The 18,915-nt window shown below is 35.6% G+C and overlaps 1 protein-coding gene across 2 annotated transcripts in view; it reads left to right on the top strand.

The window, feature by feature from the left end:
• Fhos (Formin homology 2 domain containing) overlaps positions 1 to 18,915 on the top strand; it is a 284,475-nt gene that overhangs the window by 256,847 nt on the left and 8,713 nt on the right. Inside the window, exons 15-20 of one of the 2 annotated variants that reach the window (XM_076532146.1) lie at positions 235 to 369; positions 823 to 965; positions 3,361 to 3,628; positions 4,412 to 4,535; positions 11,135 to 11,293; positions 15,611 to 15,697. In XM_076532146.1, coding sequence (XP_076388261.1) covers positions 235 to 369; positions 823 to 965; positions 3,361 to 3,628; positions 4,412 to 4,535; positions 11,135 to 11,293; positions 15,611 to 15,666 — 885 coding nt within the window. In that variant the 3' untranslated portion in view covers positions 15,667 to 15,697. Of the gene's footprint in view, positions 1 to 234; positions 370 to 822; positions 966 to 3,360; positions 3,629 to 4,411; positions 4,536 to 11,134; positions 11,303 to 15,610; positions 15,698 to 18,915 lie in introns of both variants that reach the window. The other variant, XM_076532145.1, reaches the window with a different exon arrangement.

Raw genomic sequence — 18,915 nt, 5'->3', positions numbered from 1 at the left:
TAAAAGTGTCATAGAGTAATGTAACGAAAGCAGAAATGTTCAAAGGAAAGACCGAATTGAGAATTCGTCGCGGGTCGCGTAGTAAAAGCAACGACATCGATTTCAAGTTTTCCACAATTACGTTAGAGGGCAAAGTGGTCAGAAGCGTCTACAGAAAGCTCGAGCGGCTAAAACGCAGAAGTTAGCCGTCACGATATTCCAAGCATCGCTGAAACGTCTCGCGGCCTTTTTCAGGTGAAGGGCTTTCAGTTGGAATACCTCGCCAAAGTACCTGAAGTGAAGGATACGGTTCACAAGCACTCATTGCTTCATCACCTTTGCCACATGGTGATGGAGAAGTTTCCGGATTCCACGGATCTCTATTCGGAGGTGAGATAGAAAGGAGAGAGGGTGAGCTTACCTTTCGTGACGAAGGAAGAGAAAACTTTAGACCGAATAACCGGGGCTACATTTGCGAAATCACGACCGAACTTCGTTCCTCCTGCCCCACAGAACTTCTTTGGAGGCCATTACGGACCCCCTTCCGTGAAATTGTATCCACAGCACGTGGCTCACTTCTGTTCTCGTCTAATTAGACGCTGCATTTGCATGATAACTATTTTTAGCCAATTTGTCGTAGCTTCGTTTAATCGTGTAATTAATTACTTGGAATGGTTAATCGCATATACATTAGGTTATTATTCAAATTCAACAGTTTTAGTGTCGTTGAATAAAGAGAATTTTTTACTATTTTTTACTTGTATAGAAATAGTGATAGGTGACATTAGTGGAACCACTGAAATTAAGAATTAACTTTGTTATGAACAATATGAATGTGTTTAGATCGGTGCTGTGACAAGAGCCTCGAAGATCGATTTCGACGAGCTTGCGTCCAACATAAGTAAACTCGAGAGCGAGTGCAAGGCATCTTGGGACCACCTCAAACTCATCGCGAAACATGACGGGTCTACAATGATGAAAGTCAAGTAAGTTAAATATACAGATATTTGCATTTATGTAGCTTTAAAACTCAAACTTGAAAACTTCTGTTTTATAATCTAATTTCTAGATCTAAAATTTTGAGAAATTGGAAATCAAATTCCATTTAATTTTTAACATTAAAAATTGCTAAAAAATTAAAAATCTTGAAAACTTAAAAATTTCTAAATTTTGCTAACATGAAATTTTATAGACTTGAAAATTCTAAAATTTTTAAGTTTGAAATTTACAAATTTGTAAACATAGAAATTTCTAACCTTCTTATCTTAAGAGTTTACAATAAAAAGAATTGGAAAATTAAAAAGTTTAAGAGTAAAGCGACGACCAGTAATGTACTTGTGTATTTCGCGTCACGAAGTTGCTATTTAACAGGATCGATTCCCATCCTATTCGAGGCTAGAAAAGAAGCTTCTTCCGCAGAACTTTCGATCGCGAAAATTTCCGAAGATCCGAGCGATGTTCGATAAACTCGCGACAGGTCTTTTTCCAGCAAGAAAACTGGCACCGCTCCAAATGGCACCGCCATTAATTACTGAAAGCGTATTTCTTCCTTCTTCGCTGCTCGTCCGCTTTAAGCTTTTTTTCCCCTCCCTACTTTTATTTTATTTCACCTTATCCCGTTTCTACTTTGAGCTTCGCGGCGGATCTTCGAAGCTTTTATCCGTTCATCCTCCGTCCCTTGAACTTGCCCTTATCTGACTCAGCTATATCGGATAATCTTCTTTTCTTTTTGCTTCTTTGTTTAACTCGTATTTTCGTTTTTTCTTGCGAATACAGCCTGCGAAACAAGTTTGCGGCATATACGGGCTCGGTAAAAAGTATTATCGGCATTTGAAACCTTGTTGCTGTGTATTAAAGCTCCTTTAAGTTCCTTCAATTTTGTTGACGTTATCGAGTTTAATTCTTTTCTTTATAATCTGTCACTCGTATATTACTGTTCACGCAGAGTAAGTTTAGATGCAATCAATATTTGCACCACGATGTAGTCTATTTAATACAAACTCTCGTGTGTTAAATCAAGGATTCCTACATATAAAATATGCATTTCAACTTTCTTTATTTGTATAAAAATTGTAGCAATAATTAATGTGACTGACTTGCCTCATAGGTGAAGAATTTAGAATAACTTTAGATACGTTTGGTAGAAAAATTGCAGTCAAAAAATTACAATAATTATTTTTAAAAAATTTAATAATACCATGAGTACATAAAATGTTGCAGAAGTTTTTACGAAACAAGTCATCAACCCATCCAAATTTTAATTTCTGTAGAAAACGTGACTAAGAAATTCCTGAAATTCCGTAAACTTGTTTGTAACCTAATCAATGGCCCTTCGATTATTTCGTCCATTTCGATCATTCGTCAACGGTTGCCCGCTTTTGGTCGCAAAATGATCCTTTGTTCGTCGTGCATGCATTTAATCGTATTTACAGTTGGCCCTCGTTGAGAACAATAGACGTGTCTGTGGTGGCAGACGAATCTCGCACTTAATTGCAATGCCGTAAGTAGCAGTCGCTCGGGCAACATTTCATATCCTGTCGTGTCGATGCACGCTGTTATTTCGCGCAGATATACTGCGGTGATATTTTGTTTAACGGTGAAACGTCTGGTTTAATGCTGTACCCGTGTTAATTAAGTGTAACGGGACGTCCTAAATGCCAGCCGAGTTAATTCGTTTTTGCCCGAAACTCGTTTCGGTGATCCTCCGAGTCGGCTTCCTCTTCGAGAGTAATGGAAATGTTTCGTGTAAAAAATTGCCATCGGTGATTGCTTTTTTGCGATTCACGTCAGAACAATGATTGGTTGATTCGGTGGATGTCAAGGTGAAATTTCGGCCGATAAGTCATTCTACGATGAAATGTTACGGATACGGGACAGTGATATTAAAACGTATTCGAGTTCGGTGATGTATCGTTAAATCGTATCGTAATCAATTTTTCTCTGGTTAAGGAGAAAATCGACATCTTGCGTTCTTTTTTACACGTTCATTGTTGAATGAGAATTATTTTCAAACTTTAGATTTAAAGATTTTAATTCATGCTACAGTTTATTTATTTATGTACGATAGCATGATGAAGAAACTATTTAGATTATGTCTTCTAACGTAGAAAATGTGTGAATTTAAATTAATAGTTTGTCTGAATTGATCTTCCCTTCCTCTGCTATTTTCCTTAAGAACAAACACGCTCAGTCTATTCCGCACTTCCTGTACGCCGCCATTTTCTTAAAGAATCTAAAGTAATCGTAATGAAACTAAAATGGCTGTACAACAACAAAGAGTAATTGAAAATCACGATAATCACCCTGCGCTACTAAAAAATAAACCATAACGTACTTGTGCCTCATCAATTCTTATTTTGTAAATTTTTTCTGTTACACCAGGATGTCGGACTTCCTGGCAGACTGCGCGGAAAGAATAATCGTTCTGGGCATCGTGCACAGGCGGATCATAAATCGATTTCACAAGTTCGTCCTGTGGCTGGGCATCCCCTTGCACAGGGTGCAGGATACCAAGCCAAACGAGTTCTGTCGGATCGTGTCCGAATTCGCCCTCGAGTACAGAACAACCCGTGAACGAGTGATACAGCAGCTGGAGAAAAAAGCGAATCACCGAGAACGAAATAAGACCAGAGGAAAAATGATCACAGAGGTGAGTTCCGTTGGCTCCGAATTTCATCGCTTTTTTGTTTTATGAATTATTTATCATGCGCGATGGTTCAGCTTTAGCGGCCACGCTCGATGAATAAAGTCGGAGCGCGGGAATTTTGAAATCTTTTATTGACCTGCGCTGGTTTTCATAAAATTTATGTTCTAAAATTAACTTAACATTATAAATTAGATTAGTTGTAATTAGAATTTACGTGTGAGTTTTTGCTAAATTATATTTATCGTTGAATGTCTGGAGATTGAACTATGGTTATGTTGATGTTATACTTATCTTTTTGTTAGATGTAATGTAAGATATTATGATATATATTTTGGAAGTGTACAAAAAAGCTTCTACCTTTGACAAAATTATTAATTATTTCTTATCGAAAACTTCTCATGGAGAAAAGTAGATTTTACCTCAAATAGTAATTAAAAGTTAGACTGCGAAAGAATACGAATTTTTCGTCGATTCTGAGGGTCCTATCGGACGACCGTCGATCGAATACAGCTATCGAAGCATGAAAGACATTATGCTCGCTCCTTCAAGGGGAATAAATTGCTTCCTCGCCGCGGAAAGAATCAATTTCTTTTCTTGCCTACCGTTGCATTAATATTCCGCTTGTCTCCGTTTTCATTTCTGCGATATTCGTTGTCATAACAACCTTTCCCTGGAAAAAGTAGTATAAATAAAAAAAGTTTCTTAGACTTTCCTGCTCTATTTACGTCAATCACGATATTATATCGATACCAGCATAAATACGATTTCGACTTTGTATCGTTACAGGTTGGTAAATTCAGGACGAAAGAGGATCGCGCGGACGCAGAGCTCAGACAACTACTCGGAAGCGATATCTCCGATGTCGAGAGTATTCACGGCACCTTACCCTGGAGGAGACAGAGGAAAGACGGTGAGTTCTATTCTTGTTTTCTATTTTCTCTTTCTTCAGTCTTCCTCATTTCCGATAGACCGATGTCCTCGCACGTCTCTCGTACGCTTTTACTTCCTCTACTCGTGATTCTTCTTGTACGCGGTGTCGTAACCTCGAATCGTAACTTTGAAACCTAAGTCAATAAAGTTGAGTTCGGCCGAATGGCTGTGTATAAATAAAATCTTTACGTGGTCGTATGCTACGGGGAATGCTTGTATTGCGGCGTGCAAAATGTTCTTGTCCTTTTTACGTGTGGGTACAAACTCTATTCTGGTTTCTATCAAATCAGAATCAATTAACTTCAAGATTCATTCTCTTAGACCTTACAGACGTACTTACAACAAGACGGATGCTAATATAATATGTCAACTATGTTCATCATCCTTAGAATTAGAGTTAAAAGAATTTGATAATGGACTATACAAAAATCCTAAATTCTATTGACATACATATATTCTTTAACCCTGTTGACAAATAATATAATATATTTTTAAACCCTGTTGAAAACTAAAAATATATACTGTTAAATCCTGTTGACACATAATAAAATACGTTCCTAAATCTTGCTAACAAACAATAAAATATGTTCTTAAATCTTATTGATAAATAATAACTTGTAATCCTGTAATAAATCCTGTCGACAAATATGTTATCAAAAGTGAATCTCAAAAAGTTTGCGTTAAGAGCGAATCTACAAAATCTAACAAAATCTCAATCCACTTAAAAAAGCGAAACGATTATAATCGAACGGCGATTCCCCGTCAATTTCCGCAGGTTATAACATTTAAGGAAAATGATCGTCAGACGGGTCCGACAAGGAAGCATGACGCGATTCGTTTTCTCGTTCGTGCACGAGGACGCAATTTGCAACGCGAATCCTTTTTCTGCGCTCCGCATCGTTCATTGATCGAGGCGCATTCTAATATCCTGCCGCCGACAAGTTTCATATTTCTACATTACGCGATGTCTGGCTCCGTGAAACCGTAGAATACAGAACGAGGCAATAAAACGCAATAATACCGTCGCTCGTTACGCTCGATCGAAGGACAGAGATCGCTGCAACAGTTTCACCTACACCCTTTTTTTACCCTGCAAAAAGCATCCTTCCGTTTTTGCGTGTCGCTTCAATATTTCATTTATACGCGTTACTTTCAAATTTCAAAATTTTAAGTTGGTAGATTTAAATATAGATTGGTAAATATAAAAATTTGAGGTTTCTTTACAAATACTTAAATTTTTATTTTTGATGATTTTCAAACATTGATGTCTTTTTTCATCCCCTTTAAGAATTGTGGGTCTCAAATCTATAAAATTGAAATTTTACTTCTTTGCTGCAAGTGTCAGAGCATATAAGTGCATATCCTAACCTAGACCTTGAAGTCTTTTAAATTTAACTTCAAACCTAACCTTAAATCTGTAACATTGAACCTCAAATGTAATGCGAAGCTAACCTAAATAAGGTTGCAAACTTAAATAAACTTGCATATGAAACGTAGATTTATTTTAAGGGTAAAAGATGCTTGCACATTTCCTAACCGATGTCGAAACTTTTTCATTGTTCCTTCGGATCGAGGTAAAGGGCAGCTGAACTTTTCGCAGGGTCGTTCTTAGCGGACGGAAATATAACGCGTCGCTGTAAAAGGGTGGCTCCCCACCGAAGATAAGAACAAAGTGAGAAAATTTCTCCTCGTTTCCGTAATACTGTAGCCCGTAGCGGTGCACGAGATAAATGCCCTCCTTAAGCAAACGCTCTCCAGGCGAGATTCGGGGATAGCGCCTGCTCATTTGGCGGTGTTACCGGAAAATGAAAAGTAACGGCATCGAGATTTCACAACGCTTTGGCGGTTGCGTTCTTGCGAGCTCGCTGAAACGCGAAAATCACTTTCAAAAGATAATCCCGTGCGAGAGGTTTACACTGTTTCTTCAGACGTCTACCATATTCTGTACCTCAAGATGTTTCCTTATCGTAGAGATTTTTTTGGGAAAATATATTTTGCAACGTTGTCTGCGCGATATACCGCGGATGTTTATGCATTTGGGTATATCTGCTAAGTAAACATACATCATGTAATTTATGGCGGACTTTGAAACTTGCCTGATTTATTAACATTCTCTTGACTTCGATGTGTGTTGAGTATTAATAATCGTACTTCGATATATGTGGTGTGGTAATAACCATACTTTGGTGTACGTGGTGTGCTAATAATCGTACTTTCATATACTTGGTGTGTTAATAAATGTACTTTATATGCGATGCATATGTGGACATATGTGTGTACATGTCATATGTGTACTTTGATGTTCATTTCAAGTGATGTCAAGTGATGGTCACTTTTGAATGTGTAACTCTAAAATAGACCTTGCCTATTCGTTTTATCTAGTGATGTAGATAAGTATATGATAATAAAGTATATGATATATATGATGAAGTATATGATGATAAAATGCATATTTGTAGAATTTTACAAACCCTGTATATAAATCTACGATTATTCATCACCCATGCATGACTGGCTGCTTAAAAATTATTTGAGCATCCAGTACATTTCTACTACATTTATTTTGAGTTTCGAATACATTTTAGAGAACTTAGCATTATCATTAATATTGAGTATCCATTTTTGAAATTCATTAACCCGACATTTGGATATTCAACGACACAAAAATCAATTAGCCAGGATTTTTCAGGCAAGAATATATCTCCGATAAAAGTTAATCAGCTTTCAGTCGACTGAAAATTGTATAAAAAATGTAAGCCGATTACAAGCTGATTAATTTTTGTTCGAAACATTTTCTCCTCAGATTATCGAAAATGCATGAAAAATTGTCGCGGCAGATATAATCGTGGTGCATTCGACATAACTTCTAAATAATAAATAATGCGTCTCGGAAGCTATTTTGAACACGTTCATCGGCATATTGGGAATCGATAATCGATGCTACGAATTTAACTTGTGATTAATAAATAACAAATGGAAACAATGGGACAGTTTTGAATATATATGTTAATGTCGTTAATAGCAATAATATGGCACTCGACATAAACTAGCAGATTAGAATATTAACTTTTATTAGCTTCAATAATTCATATTATCGTGTGACATGATATGATTATGTCTGGGACAGTATGAATAATTTTGATTATAGCTTAATGAATGATGTGTTTATAATTGATACGTGTAACCTTAATTCATTGAATTCAGGAATTGATTAACTATTCTTCATTATGACTATGTCTGACAGTTCGTTGATGTGTACTACTTGAAAATCGATAATCTTCATTCAGCTTGTTTCATTCATTTTTGTCCTAAATATGCGACTCAAATTTTTATGTTAAAAGACTTCATATGTCTGTCGATTGATGTCTGTTCTATAATTTATTTAGTATTTCATTTTAATAAATTATTCTTTCAGTAAAATTTTAGTATTTTTAAATTACATCATTAAGGTTAGTAATTTGTGCTTTCTCTTTTGTCCAATATTTGTATGATAAAATGCAGATATGAGGGCTTCAAAAAAATGAGAAAGACAATAGCCATTGTTTGAACAATGCATTTCAACTCATTTTATACTCGTTATAATTACATGAAATGCACCAAAAAGTAAGATAAAAATTGTTAAAAATTTTAAGGATCTTTGCTATCTTTTAGTTGTTTGATTTTTGCAAATTTTATATAATAGTAATAAAGATTTGAATGAGGCAAAATAAAATATTTTAAAGTTCGTATTTCATCCCAAACATTTTGATTAAAACAATCCTTTAATCAATCTTCATGAAATTAATTTCAATCAAATGAAACGTTACAAAATAGTATTCAGCAACAAATTTTACTCCCCGTAAGTGCAATTTTCTTTGCGACACCGCAATACCGTGCAAATGGCGCTATTTCATCGCCGATCAAGCGCGTTTTACAGCAACTTTCGACATTCAAGCGTGGAATTAGCCATCATCCGACGATGATCGTTCGTTTAACAACGAGCGGACAATGAACGAAACTGATATCGTCCACGTGATACGAGATCGTCTTAGATTGTAACCGCGAATCACCTTTTAACCTCTGTCGGCGACACCGGAACTTTTATTCCCCGGCAAGGATAGCCGCGTAAAGGACGAGAACGTAGCTCTACCCTTTTACGGCTCGTAAACTTCCAGCTCCTCGTGCATTACCGTGGCTGCAGCCATCATAACTTCTCCTCCTTTTATTCCCCTGTATGCTCTTCTATAAAATACCTAAACGGTCCGCGCCTAAGTCCTGCTACCACCACTTCACCTTTGATCCTGCACCCGGAACACCTGCGAGTGTCCTGTGAATTCTTTCTCGCCTTTCTGTCGCTACAGGGATCACGATTTGTCGTGGCAGATTCCCCTCGACCTGGGGATATCTTTTCCTCCTTTCTTACATTCACACCCGCAGGTTTTATGGAAGGATTTTATTTATATCGAGGATGAATGCATTTTTGCACAATTTTCTTACTTTTAGATCGGGCAGACATTCGATGAAAATATAATTCTATACAAGTCGATTTAATACTGTGAAAGAAATTTAATGTAGACAAGTTCAAAGTTATGAATTTTTATTTTATTTCGATGGTTAATTGCCTATTATTTATATATAAATGGAGAGCATTTGTATGTAGACATAGCATAAGTTCGTTCTCTCCTAACTGAGGAGAATAGGGAAATAAAAATTTGTGTAGTTTATGTTAACAAATTCCTATGAAGTCTATCAAAGAATGTGTAAGGTGTTAACATTAATAGAGATGCAAAATTTGCCGCGATAATATTAAAATTTTTAGTGCTCATCTTTTTTATCACACGGATAAACGAATATGTTGGGTCACGAGCTCGCAAGCCAGGGTTAGAAGTTCTATGAATACGCTAGCGCGATTTGCAAATTCATGCGATCTTTTGGTGTTTCAAAGCTGCGTCGGATATCAAGCGGTTCATGGCGGGTCAACAAACAGGGACAAAATTGAAGTCATTTAACCTAACTGTTCGTTGTCGCTAGTACACTCGGGTGCAACATATGTTTTCTTTACATAAATGCATATATGTAAACTTGGAAGCTTTGAAATTTTGTGTAAGAATTCCGCAATTTCTTTATAATTAAATACATAGGTCTTTAAAGTTATAGAATCTCAAATTTTTGGATTGCAGATCCTTCTTTCCCCAATTCCCTCAAATTTCTATGTCCTTAATTTCCTAGTTCAAATCCTTAGATTCTCTTATGAATAGAGTTGCAATTCCCAAAGTCCTCATCAAGGTCTCTATATTCCCAGGTCCACAAAGTGCTTTTCCAAATCCACAGAGTCCTAGAGTTCGAAATTCTTAAATTCCCATATCAGTCGATACCCAAATCGATCTCCTAACTCCTGTATCTTCAAATTCTGAACTTCAAAAATTTCCAAATTCTGCAAATCCCTAAAAATCGACAAGTGATCACTTATCCTTTCACCCTTGTTTTCGCACTTTCCCCAAAGAAGCTCGATTAATTCCCGAGTCCAGTCGAAATTCTAGGACTAACCAGGTTGACCGCATCCCCCAAACTTTGCCCTTTCTTTCTTTTGGTCCATGGAAATTCCTGCGCTCTAACTTCGCCTCTCTCTCCGTCTCTCTCCTCAGCTTCTCGGCTGTTCCGAGCACGCTTCTCGTACACTTTCGTATCGGATTTACACAGCGAGAGACCACCAATGGAGGCTTCTTTCAGACGAGTTTCAAAGAAGCTCTCAAAGGAGCTCCACCCCCGTGCTTTTGACGGTTTCGAAGTTTCTAGCCCGCGTACCGAGAGCAAAGAGACTGTTTCGCGAGGAGTTAGCCGTAGAACGGAAATAAGAATGGCTGGTGCCCTTCCACGGACCGAGATCCGAGTAAATGACGCGGTGTGAAGATCTCCGTTAGACGAAAATATATGTGGAGGATCGTCGGCGACGAAGGGGATACTCTGTATTGAATGAGGCGTAATGTTATAATGCTCGGGGCGTTTAAGGGTGCCGTTAAGCTCGCGATTTAATGGCCTTTCAGTTTCTTCTCGCCTACGGAGCCGGCGTCCTTTCACGACGCGCTGTGATTGAACGCGCCTTTTTAACGTTTAATGTTAGTCATTTGGAAGGTAACGTGCCACGATGTAAATCGAGTTAACAGTCGACATTAACGGCGTTATCAGATCAATCGAGATGACGGATTTAACACTTTTGTATCAGGTTTCGTGTTAAATCGTCAATTTCTAAAATAGACAACCAAATTCATTATTGTCTTCTATAGAATTTCTTGTTAAAATTTTATAAATTACTTTTCGGTTAATTTCAGCATCTAACGTTGTTTCATACTGAGTCACTTAAGCTATCACATTAAAATAATGTCCCTCACACATCAGTTCACCTAACCCAACACATATTAAGGTTAAAACCTCTAAAGGTTAAGGTTAAAATTTCTTTAACACAAATTATATTAAATTAAATGATGAGTGAGAGAGTTTAAAGTTGCTCTGATATTCTCAGAGTGATAAGGGTTGATAGAATGCGATTAAATTAATTGAGGGTGCAAATTCTTATAGAACGGTTTGAAAACGGTGTTTCAGGTCGCACTTCCCTGGGTCCGTTGCTTCGCGACGAGAACACCAATGGAAACTTGACCGACGGCGACGACGAGTTGCTGGAATCGCTGGTGAAAACCGCGACGAAGACGCCGGCGACGAGGACGACGCCCAGAGAACGCAAGAGGACCAGACACGCCGATCGTAAGTCTTGTAAGTGTGATCCCCGCACCCTGCACCTGGCTACCCTTTTTCCGTGCTGATCGATCTCTTTCTGTCCCTTTCGAAGATCGATCGCTCGATCGGCTCGCTGCCAATATGTTTCTTGCGTCTCTCTCGCGGCATATTTATGGACCGAATTTTTCGACGGCTCGTTTCTTCTCCCCAATTTTTTTCTCGACTTTTACGAAATATCGATCGTTCGTGAGCTGCACGCCTATCGTTCTTAATCTTCTTCGCGGAATATCGGTTTTTAAATACTGATCGTCTATCGTTTGCCCTGGCAAAATTAGCTATTATATGGTATATTGTAATTGCTGTTATTTGGGACACGAAGGTTTTCAAGTTTTTTATTTTAATTTGGTGTGTTAGTTCTTTGTTATTAGATGGTGATTTATAACTTATTTAATATCAGACTTACACGTTGAAAATCACATAGGTTTATTATTTTTCATTATTGAAAGTAAGGGGAAATTTTAATTTGCTTGTCGAAATTTTAATTTCTATCGAAATTGAAAATAATTGTAGAAATTTATATTTTTGTTGGTTATTATGTTACATGTAACTGATAGCTGATTTTAGTTTTGGAGATATTCAAGCCGTTAATGATCGAGCCATTGTTTAACGGGTTATTAACAAACGGGCTGTTAATGAACGAGTTGTTAGTGAACGGGCTATTAATGAATGAGTTATTAGTGAACAAATTATATACAGAATCATATATTACGGCTAATAATTCAATTCTATATATTCACGAATAATTTTCACCGTCATTTTACGACTTGTATGATGAGCACTATATTTTTTATTTGAAAGAACGATCAATTTTTCTCATATTCGCTGCGTGAAAATTAATTAAAAAACTGACTGTGGTATAACCTATGGGACACAAATGCTTACGCATTTTTATCCTTGTCCCCGAGGGAATTCTCCCCATTAAAACTGCTTCTCCAGACCGTCTTCCGAACGTAGCAAGGCGACTTTACAGCGTGTAATTATCAATTTTCGTTTAGCGTTTCTAGAGATTTATTTCGCTTCGCTTATTATTACATTCCCGCGGGAAATGAAGGAGCTTCGATATATTATAGAATCAATTTAAAGATTAACGTTGGTATCTTGGGAACGTCTACGCTTCTTGTTACAAAATAGAAAACCTATCAAATTAATTGGAAATATTGCTGTTTAAACGCAGTTTGAGAGAGTAAATTTGGTAATTTATTGGCTGTATATTTTACCAAATCAATGTATTCTGTAATTTACTTATGTAGATTTTCATATTGGTATACGAGACTGTGTATTTATTGTTGTTTGTAGTAAATTTAAGTTTATTCGTTTTTTTTTTTATGGAACTATTAAAATTAAGTAAAGTGTGATTTTTATTAAATTTAACTAAAGTGAACATTAATTAAATCAATAACTGTTTTGTACTCATACAGCAATAATTTTAAATAATTAAACTTGTTCAATTCATCAACATAATTTCAACAATTTTTCATCTCATCATCTCACACAAAGCTAAGAAATCACTATGAGGTAAATCATTCAAAATTTCATCTCTTCATTTCAATTCAGTAGCAGTTAATCCCCAAAATAATTTATAAAGCAGTAAATCACGCGAACAAGCCAATTCCCGTGGTTATCCGAAAGATTGGTCCATAAATAGAAACATAGTGAGCTGCCGATCGATAAACGGAAGTTGGGTGCCTAAATTCTGAACGCCAGTGATCGAGGATGATCTATAGCGACATCCACTCGATCGTCGTCAAATTTTTCTCTAGCACCTTATTAGCACCCGATCTTCCATCATCTCTTCTTTCAAACTTCAATTTCTCCAATTTTATTGAACCGATTAAACGAGAGGAGTCTGAGAAATTTATTTCGTGCGAGGAAGAAATGTTCGCAACTTTTTCCTAACCTTTAGAGTGCCAATTTATTTTTAATTATATTTTGTTAGATTTATGTGTATATGGAGAGGAACTATGAAATGTATTACTATAACATAGTGTATTACTATAATATACATCATTTTTGTAATTTCTAGTACGTAGAGTTAAAAGGGGTTGAGTTGACTTTTTTGAGGTTATGTTGACTGATTCAAAATAAATCTTTAAGATGACCATTGTCAACATGAAAATTATTATTTTATTATAGGATAAATATGTTGTAAACAAAATAATAATGGATACAAACAGAGCAAGAATTCTCTTGAAAGAATTGATTAATATAGAAAAATAAAATAACTTTTGCATCTAATTATGTTACATCTATGCTTAATATTAAAAATACAGTAATCCTATAATTTTTTCTCAATTACATTAATTATTAAAATTGAGAACTATGTCACTATTGGCCCTCTAAAGGTTGAAAAGTTGATGTAAAAATGATAAGATACCAGCGGCTAGAATAAATAAATTGCTCGAAAGTGGAGGACAAAGTTGTCCGAGCATGTCGTGGGTGGAAAAGATTTAAAAACCATTTTCCAAGCAACATCTGCGGTGACGAAGTTTTTTTTTTTTCGAACGCCTTTTCACGAAACGGAGGAGCCCCTAGTTTGACAGGAGTGTCATTTGCATTTTATATTGCGCCCATTCAGTTTCGGAGGTTTTCAGAGAGCTGGCCCTCGTTTTCATAGGCGAATGACGCATCGACGTTCGAAAAATCCGTCAGATTTTCTCGTTCTAAACTCGACCGGGGCCGTTAGCTTTTGTTGTTGCAGAATATCACCGGCAGAATTTGTTTTCAGGACTATCGGTGCTTCAATAAAGTCTTTTTTTTCCACCGATAGGAAATAAAACAAAAGGAGAGCTCGACAAATCGACGCGGGATGAAATGTTCGGTTTTTGAAATGCGAGAATGAAGCATAAATGAAACTGAAGACCCGAATGCACGGGGGAATAAAAAGAAAACTTTTTTGAGATAACGGAAACGCGATTGAAATTATTCTCCTGTTGATTCTCTCATAAAAATCCCTCGTTACCTGACATTTTGTGCGTTTTCGGTACATGAAAGGAAATTGAGTTTTCAATTCTTTTACTGTAGTCTTTTGTACATTCTTTATAATTAATAATATTTTATTTTTTTAATAAGTTAAATATTTTAGTACTTTACAATTCTAGTACTTAATTTGAATTAATAGAATTGTCTTTCAATTTTGATAAATTATGATCAAATGACAATATTCATTTAGACCTCTGAATTTTTCAGTAATTTTTTCAGACGAATCAAATAATAAAATACAGTGTCTAAATAATTTCAACAGAATCTAGAATAATTTTTCCGCATCGTAAAATCCACATTGTAACCAATATTTTACAAGATTAAATATTCGCTCCCTAAATGGTTTAAATATTAAAATAATTTGGTGCGATACGAAATGAGAATCGTGACTTATCAAGGCACAAAAATCGTGCCTATCCGATCCGCAGAAATCGTCTTCAATTTGCGGGAGTAAATTGTACGTGTCTCTATAGTGTACGTGGTCGATGGTACGAGGAAAGAACGTGTTAAAGAAAACATTACGGCCATTGAGCGTAAGAGAAATGGTATAATAACGTGGGGAACAGAGGGCGAGTAGCCATAAGGCGAAGAATCGAGGATCGTTGAGGGTAAAATAACAATTGTCGTTGGGTTAGCGTGCGTACAACAGCAATTCGTGAAGCGTTTCACACAACTGGGAAGCAATACCCTCGTTCTCTTTTTCTCCCTCTTTTCCGCTCCCAAATTATCCAGTTTAAGGTGGCGTGTGGCAAGGGGTGTGGTGATAGCTTTACTATACGTGCACACTCGTATACAACCCTCTAAAAGGTGTATAAGCTTGTACACGTTCTATAGGCTGTTGCACTAATCGTCGATAAGGGATTCCTCTTCAAAAAATAATACTTTAAAATTCAATATTATTTTCCATATGGGACTATATTTCCTGAGAAGATCAATTTAAAGATTTTTCTATAATATTTGTTCTTCAAAATCCAATGACTACATCTGAGCTAACAGTTATACACATTTTACCAATATGAATTATTAACCAGTCTATAGTTAATTATTAACTAGTCTGAAATTACAAAAATGATATTATCTTCCACATCATGATGGACATTTCTATCCATTCTTTTTTCAAATTTTCATGTATATTTAGTGACTTGCAACATGACGTAAAGTCATGTATGTCTCGTTTGGTAAATTTCGATAAATTTTTTGAAAGGGAGTTGCACGATTACTGAAACAGCTTGTATAGAAACTGGTGGTGGTTGTTAACGGGGTGGCCTAGCTGTTCTTCCCTTCCTCTTTTTTTCTGTCTGACAGTGAAGCGATCGCGCACCCGGGAGAACAACACCACACCGGAAGGGTATCAACCCTGAAGGGCTACCGATCGTGAGCGACGCGATGAAGGTTCGCTGGTTTTTCGATTAAACACAACTTTCTTCCTTTTTTTCTGTCCCTCTGTCTTTGTGCTGCACTTTTTTACTCTGTCTTCTGTGCGGCTACTGGAATGCGATCTTTGCTTGTTTCTTTTTCCTGTCTGAGCATCCCTTGCTTGTCCCTTTCAGCATGTGTCCCTATGGAGTGTTTTCCCTTTTTTTTAAGCCTTAATTAGGAATCTCTTTACCGCACGTGACGTGTTTTTGCTTGTTTGCTGATATTAGTGTCATGAAGTTAGTCTATTGAAAAAACTCTTTGAAATAATATACTCATTGAGTTAATATTGAATGTTGATATATTGTATTTGAAATATATTGTATTTATAATAGGATGTTTTAGTACAATGTTATAATACAATTTTAATGTACATTAATAAATATTTTTCATAGACTAAACAAGTTGGAGAAAATTGTGAAGTTTATATTTGAAGAATATTAAGGAAAAATTATTTTGTACTATTATGAAACGTTATATTAAAATTATTGTGAAATTAATGTTAAATGAATCTGAATTTTTTTTATATGCAAAATGATGTTTATAGCTTATGTCTTGTATTATATCTTTACATTTTTTCATATAATTATGTCATTTCATTTTCAGAATTTATAATAGCAGTCTATTTATACAAGTTGAAAGACAAAACTATATTACATGTAAAAATTATGTTATAGAGCATTTTAAACTCGATAGCATAATATTTTTCGTTTTCATATGCCAGATTATAAAAGTTGAAACTCTGAAATATTTTCACAAGAATTATGTTAAAAGCACATGTTTCGAACTGTGTCATTCAAGTTCGTTGATGCGGAACTAGTTTGATTTCTCCTCGGAAATCATCACGTTTCGTGATTTAGGTCGAAAAGTTAACTCTGGCTTAGAGGTAGGTTAAGTAAAAAGTTTGCTCCTTGCGTGTAACCGTACGCTATGTCTCTGTGGTACAAGTTTCCTTGACTCGACGAGAAATCGTGCAATGTGAATCCATTTACCTTATCCGAACTTCCGTCAGAGGAAAGACAGTTTGCATCTTCATACAACCTCTTTGAGAAATGATCCCTTCGTTACGAAACACTGTTTCTCTGCGACTGTTCAAATACTGTATAGCAGTATTATATCATACTTTTTTAAAAAAGTTTCCATTTGTATAAGTTTCAGTTTGCAACATTGACTGATTCCAGGTTTCACATTTTACGTTAAAAAATTTTTCAGTTTGGTCCATTTAATTATTTCTGTTGTTTATTTTTAATTTGAACCTCTGTCCGATGTTTTTAGTTGGTAAAACACTGGAGGAAGTTTTAATTGAAATGTCTGTCGAATTTTCACGAATTATTTTTCTATTATTAATTGCTGTTATTGTGTGTTTCACTGTGTTCACATATCACACATGTAACACTACATGTATAACATTAGATTCAATTAAAAAATATTTATTCCAAATTATTATGTTAACTCGAGTGATGGGTTAGTGATTTTTTAGTGCAAAGGGGTGCATTTAACCCTGCTAGTTCATTTATAAAAAATATCTGATAATTTTTTAATTAATATTGCCTGTCAAGTGCATTCTAAAAGCGTCAATCACTTCTAAAAAAAATTTTTCACAAAATTAATTGAACTCAATTTTATTTTAAAGCAACTAGAACAAAATGTTCCCTTTGTAGTCTATCTTATCTAAATCTACCTAAATCTACCAGTACGAAATTTACGATAGCAGTCACGCTACATTCGTTACAGAACACGCTTCGTTTCAGAATAAACATGGTTTTCTACCTGGTTTGTGGGTGATTTGCAACCTTACTGAAGTACACTGACCTCTTAAACGTTGTAGTTCATCACTGAGAGTTCTTCACTGAAGCACGTTTTCACAATTGCATATAGGGTGAAATTGATTCTTCCAAACTGTCTGATGACTAAAAACGGTATTTAAAATTGTCACAAAATGCTTCGATAAATTTCCCCGACAAAAGTTGTCAATACAATTAAATCATTAATATTCTCTCAGTATTTCAATCAACAGTTATTCCTGCAAGTGTCCCAATATACACGAATAATTAAAATGAATAGCAATGAATAATTAAAGAGAACGTGTATGAATGAATAATTAAAATGAACAGAGATTAAGTTGACATTATATTTAAACCTTCAATTTTTATCATATTTACAATATTCAAACTGTGTACCAGTGTATAAAATTTTGTTTAAGATACATAAATTACCTCTTTAACATTGCTAATAAATTGAATTTCATTTACGAGGGACCGATTAAAATAAAGTTGCCAATCAATTGTCCAGGACGCATATCCAATTACCTGCTTGAAGTATGTCCAATTCACCTGTCAATAATAATCGATAGTCGCCATGTAAATCAATTAGGAGGAGCGCATCGAATTTGCATAAACGACCAGTAAACGATTTCGATTCTTAATTCAGTGTCGGTATAAGCGTAATGAATTCTTACGAAGCTTCCTTCAGCTCGTATTTAATGATCACGCACGTTGCACCGCCGTGCATTCGGATAAAGGGAAAGTGATAAATCGACGGAATCCTGAATAATTCAAGCGAAGCGCTTGACGAACACGTATGTATTCGAGCATCGAATTTGCATACGCACCATGTAAATATGACAACATTTATTTTTCGAAGTTTTGCCTAAAAGCAATAAATTCTGTGACTTTAACGCGTCACGGCACTTCGGTCCTGTTTTCGTATTCGCGAGAATGACACGGCTCGATGTTTTAATAAAAAAAACATGGAAGCTCGAACACGTATCGGTTAACATCGAATGTATATTATTTATCAGTGCGATGTAGTTGCTTTGCTTAATTACTCGATATAAATTGCTCATTTTTATGAATTCGTTATCAGCGAAGGTCGACGTCTGGAAGGTGTAAAAGAATTTTTAGTTTGTGTGATTACTTGGAATATTTTTTATCTAGAGTATATTTGTGGTTTTAGTTATAATTATATTTGTGGGAAGAAATAGTATGTTCACTGAAATTTGTTGATACGTGATACTCGCATTACTAAATTTATAAATTACTAAATTTGCAAATTTAATATTTAAAAATTTCTGAAGTTGCCAAATACCTAAATCCTCAATTCCTCAAATTTTTAAATTCCTAAATTCTTAAGTACCTAAATCCCCAAATCCCTAAATCCTTCAATCCCTAAATCCCTAAATCCCTAATTCCCCA

This window comes from Megachile rotundata, chromosome 5, assembly GCF_050947335.1.
Source record: "Megachile rotundata isolate GNS110a chromosome 5, iyMegRotu1, whole genome shotgun sequence".
NCBI classification, from domain to species: domain Eukaryota; kingdom Metazoa; phylum Arthropoda; class Insecta; order Hymenoptera; family Megachilidae; genus Megachile; species Megachile rotundata.
This window is presented reverse-complemented; position numbering and strand designations above follow the sequence as displayed.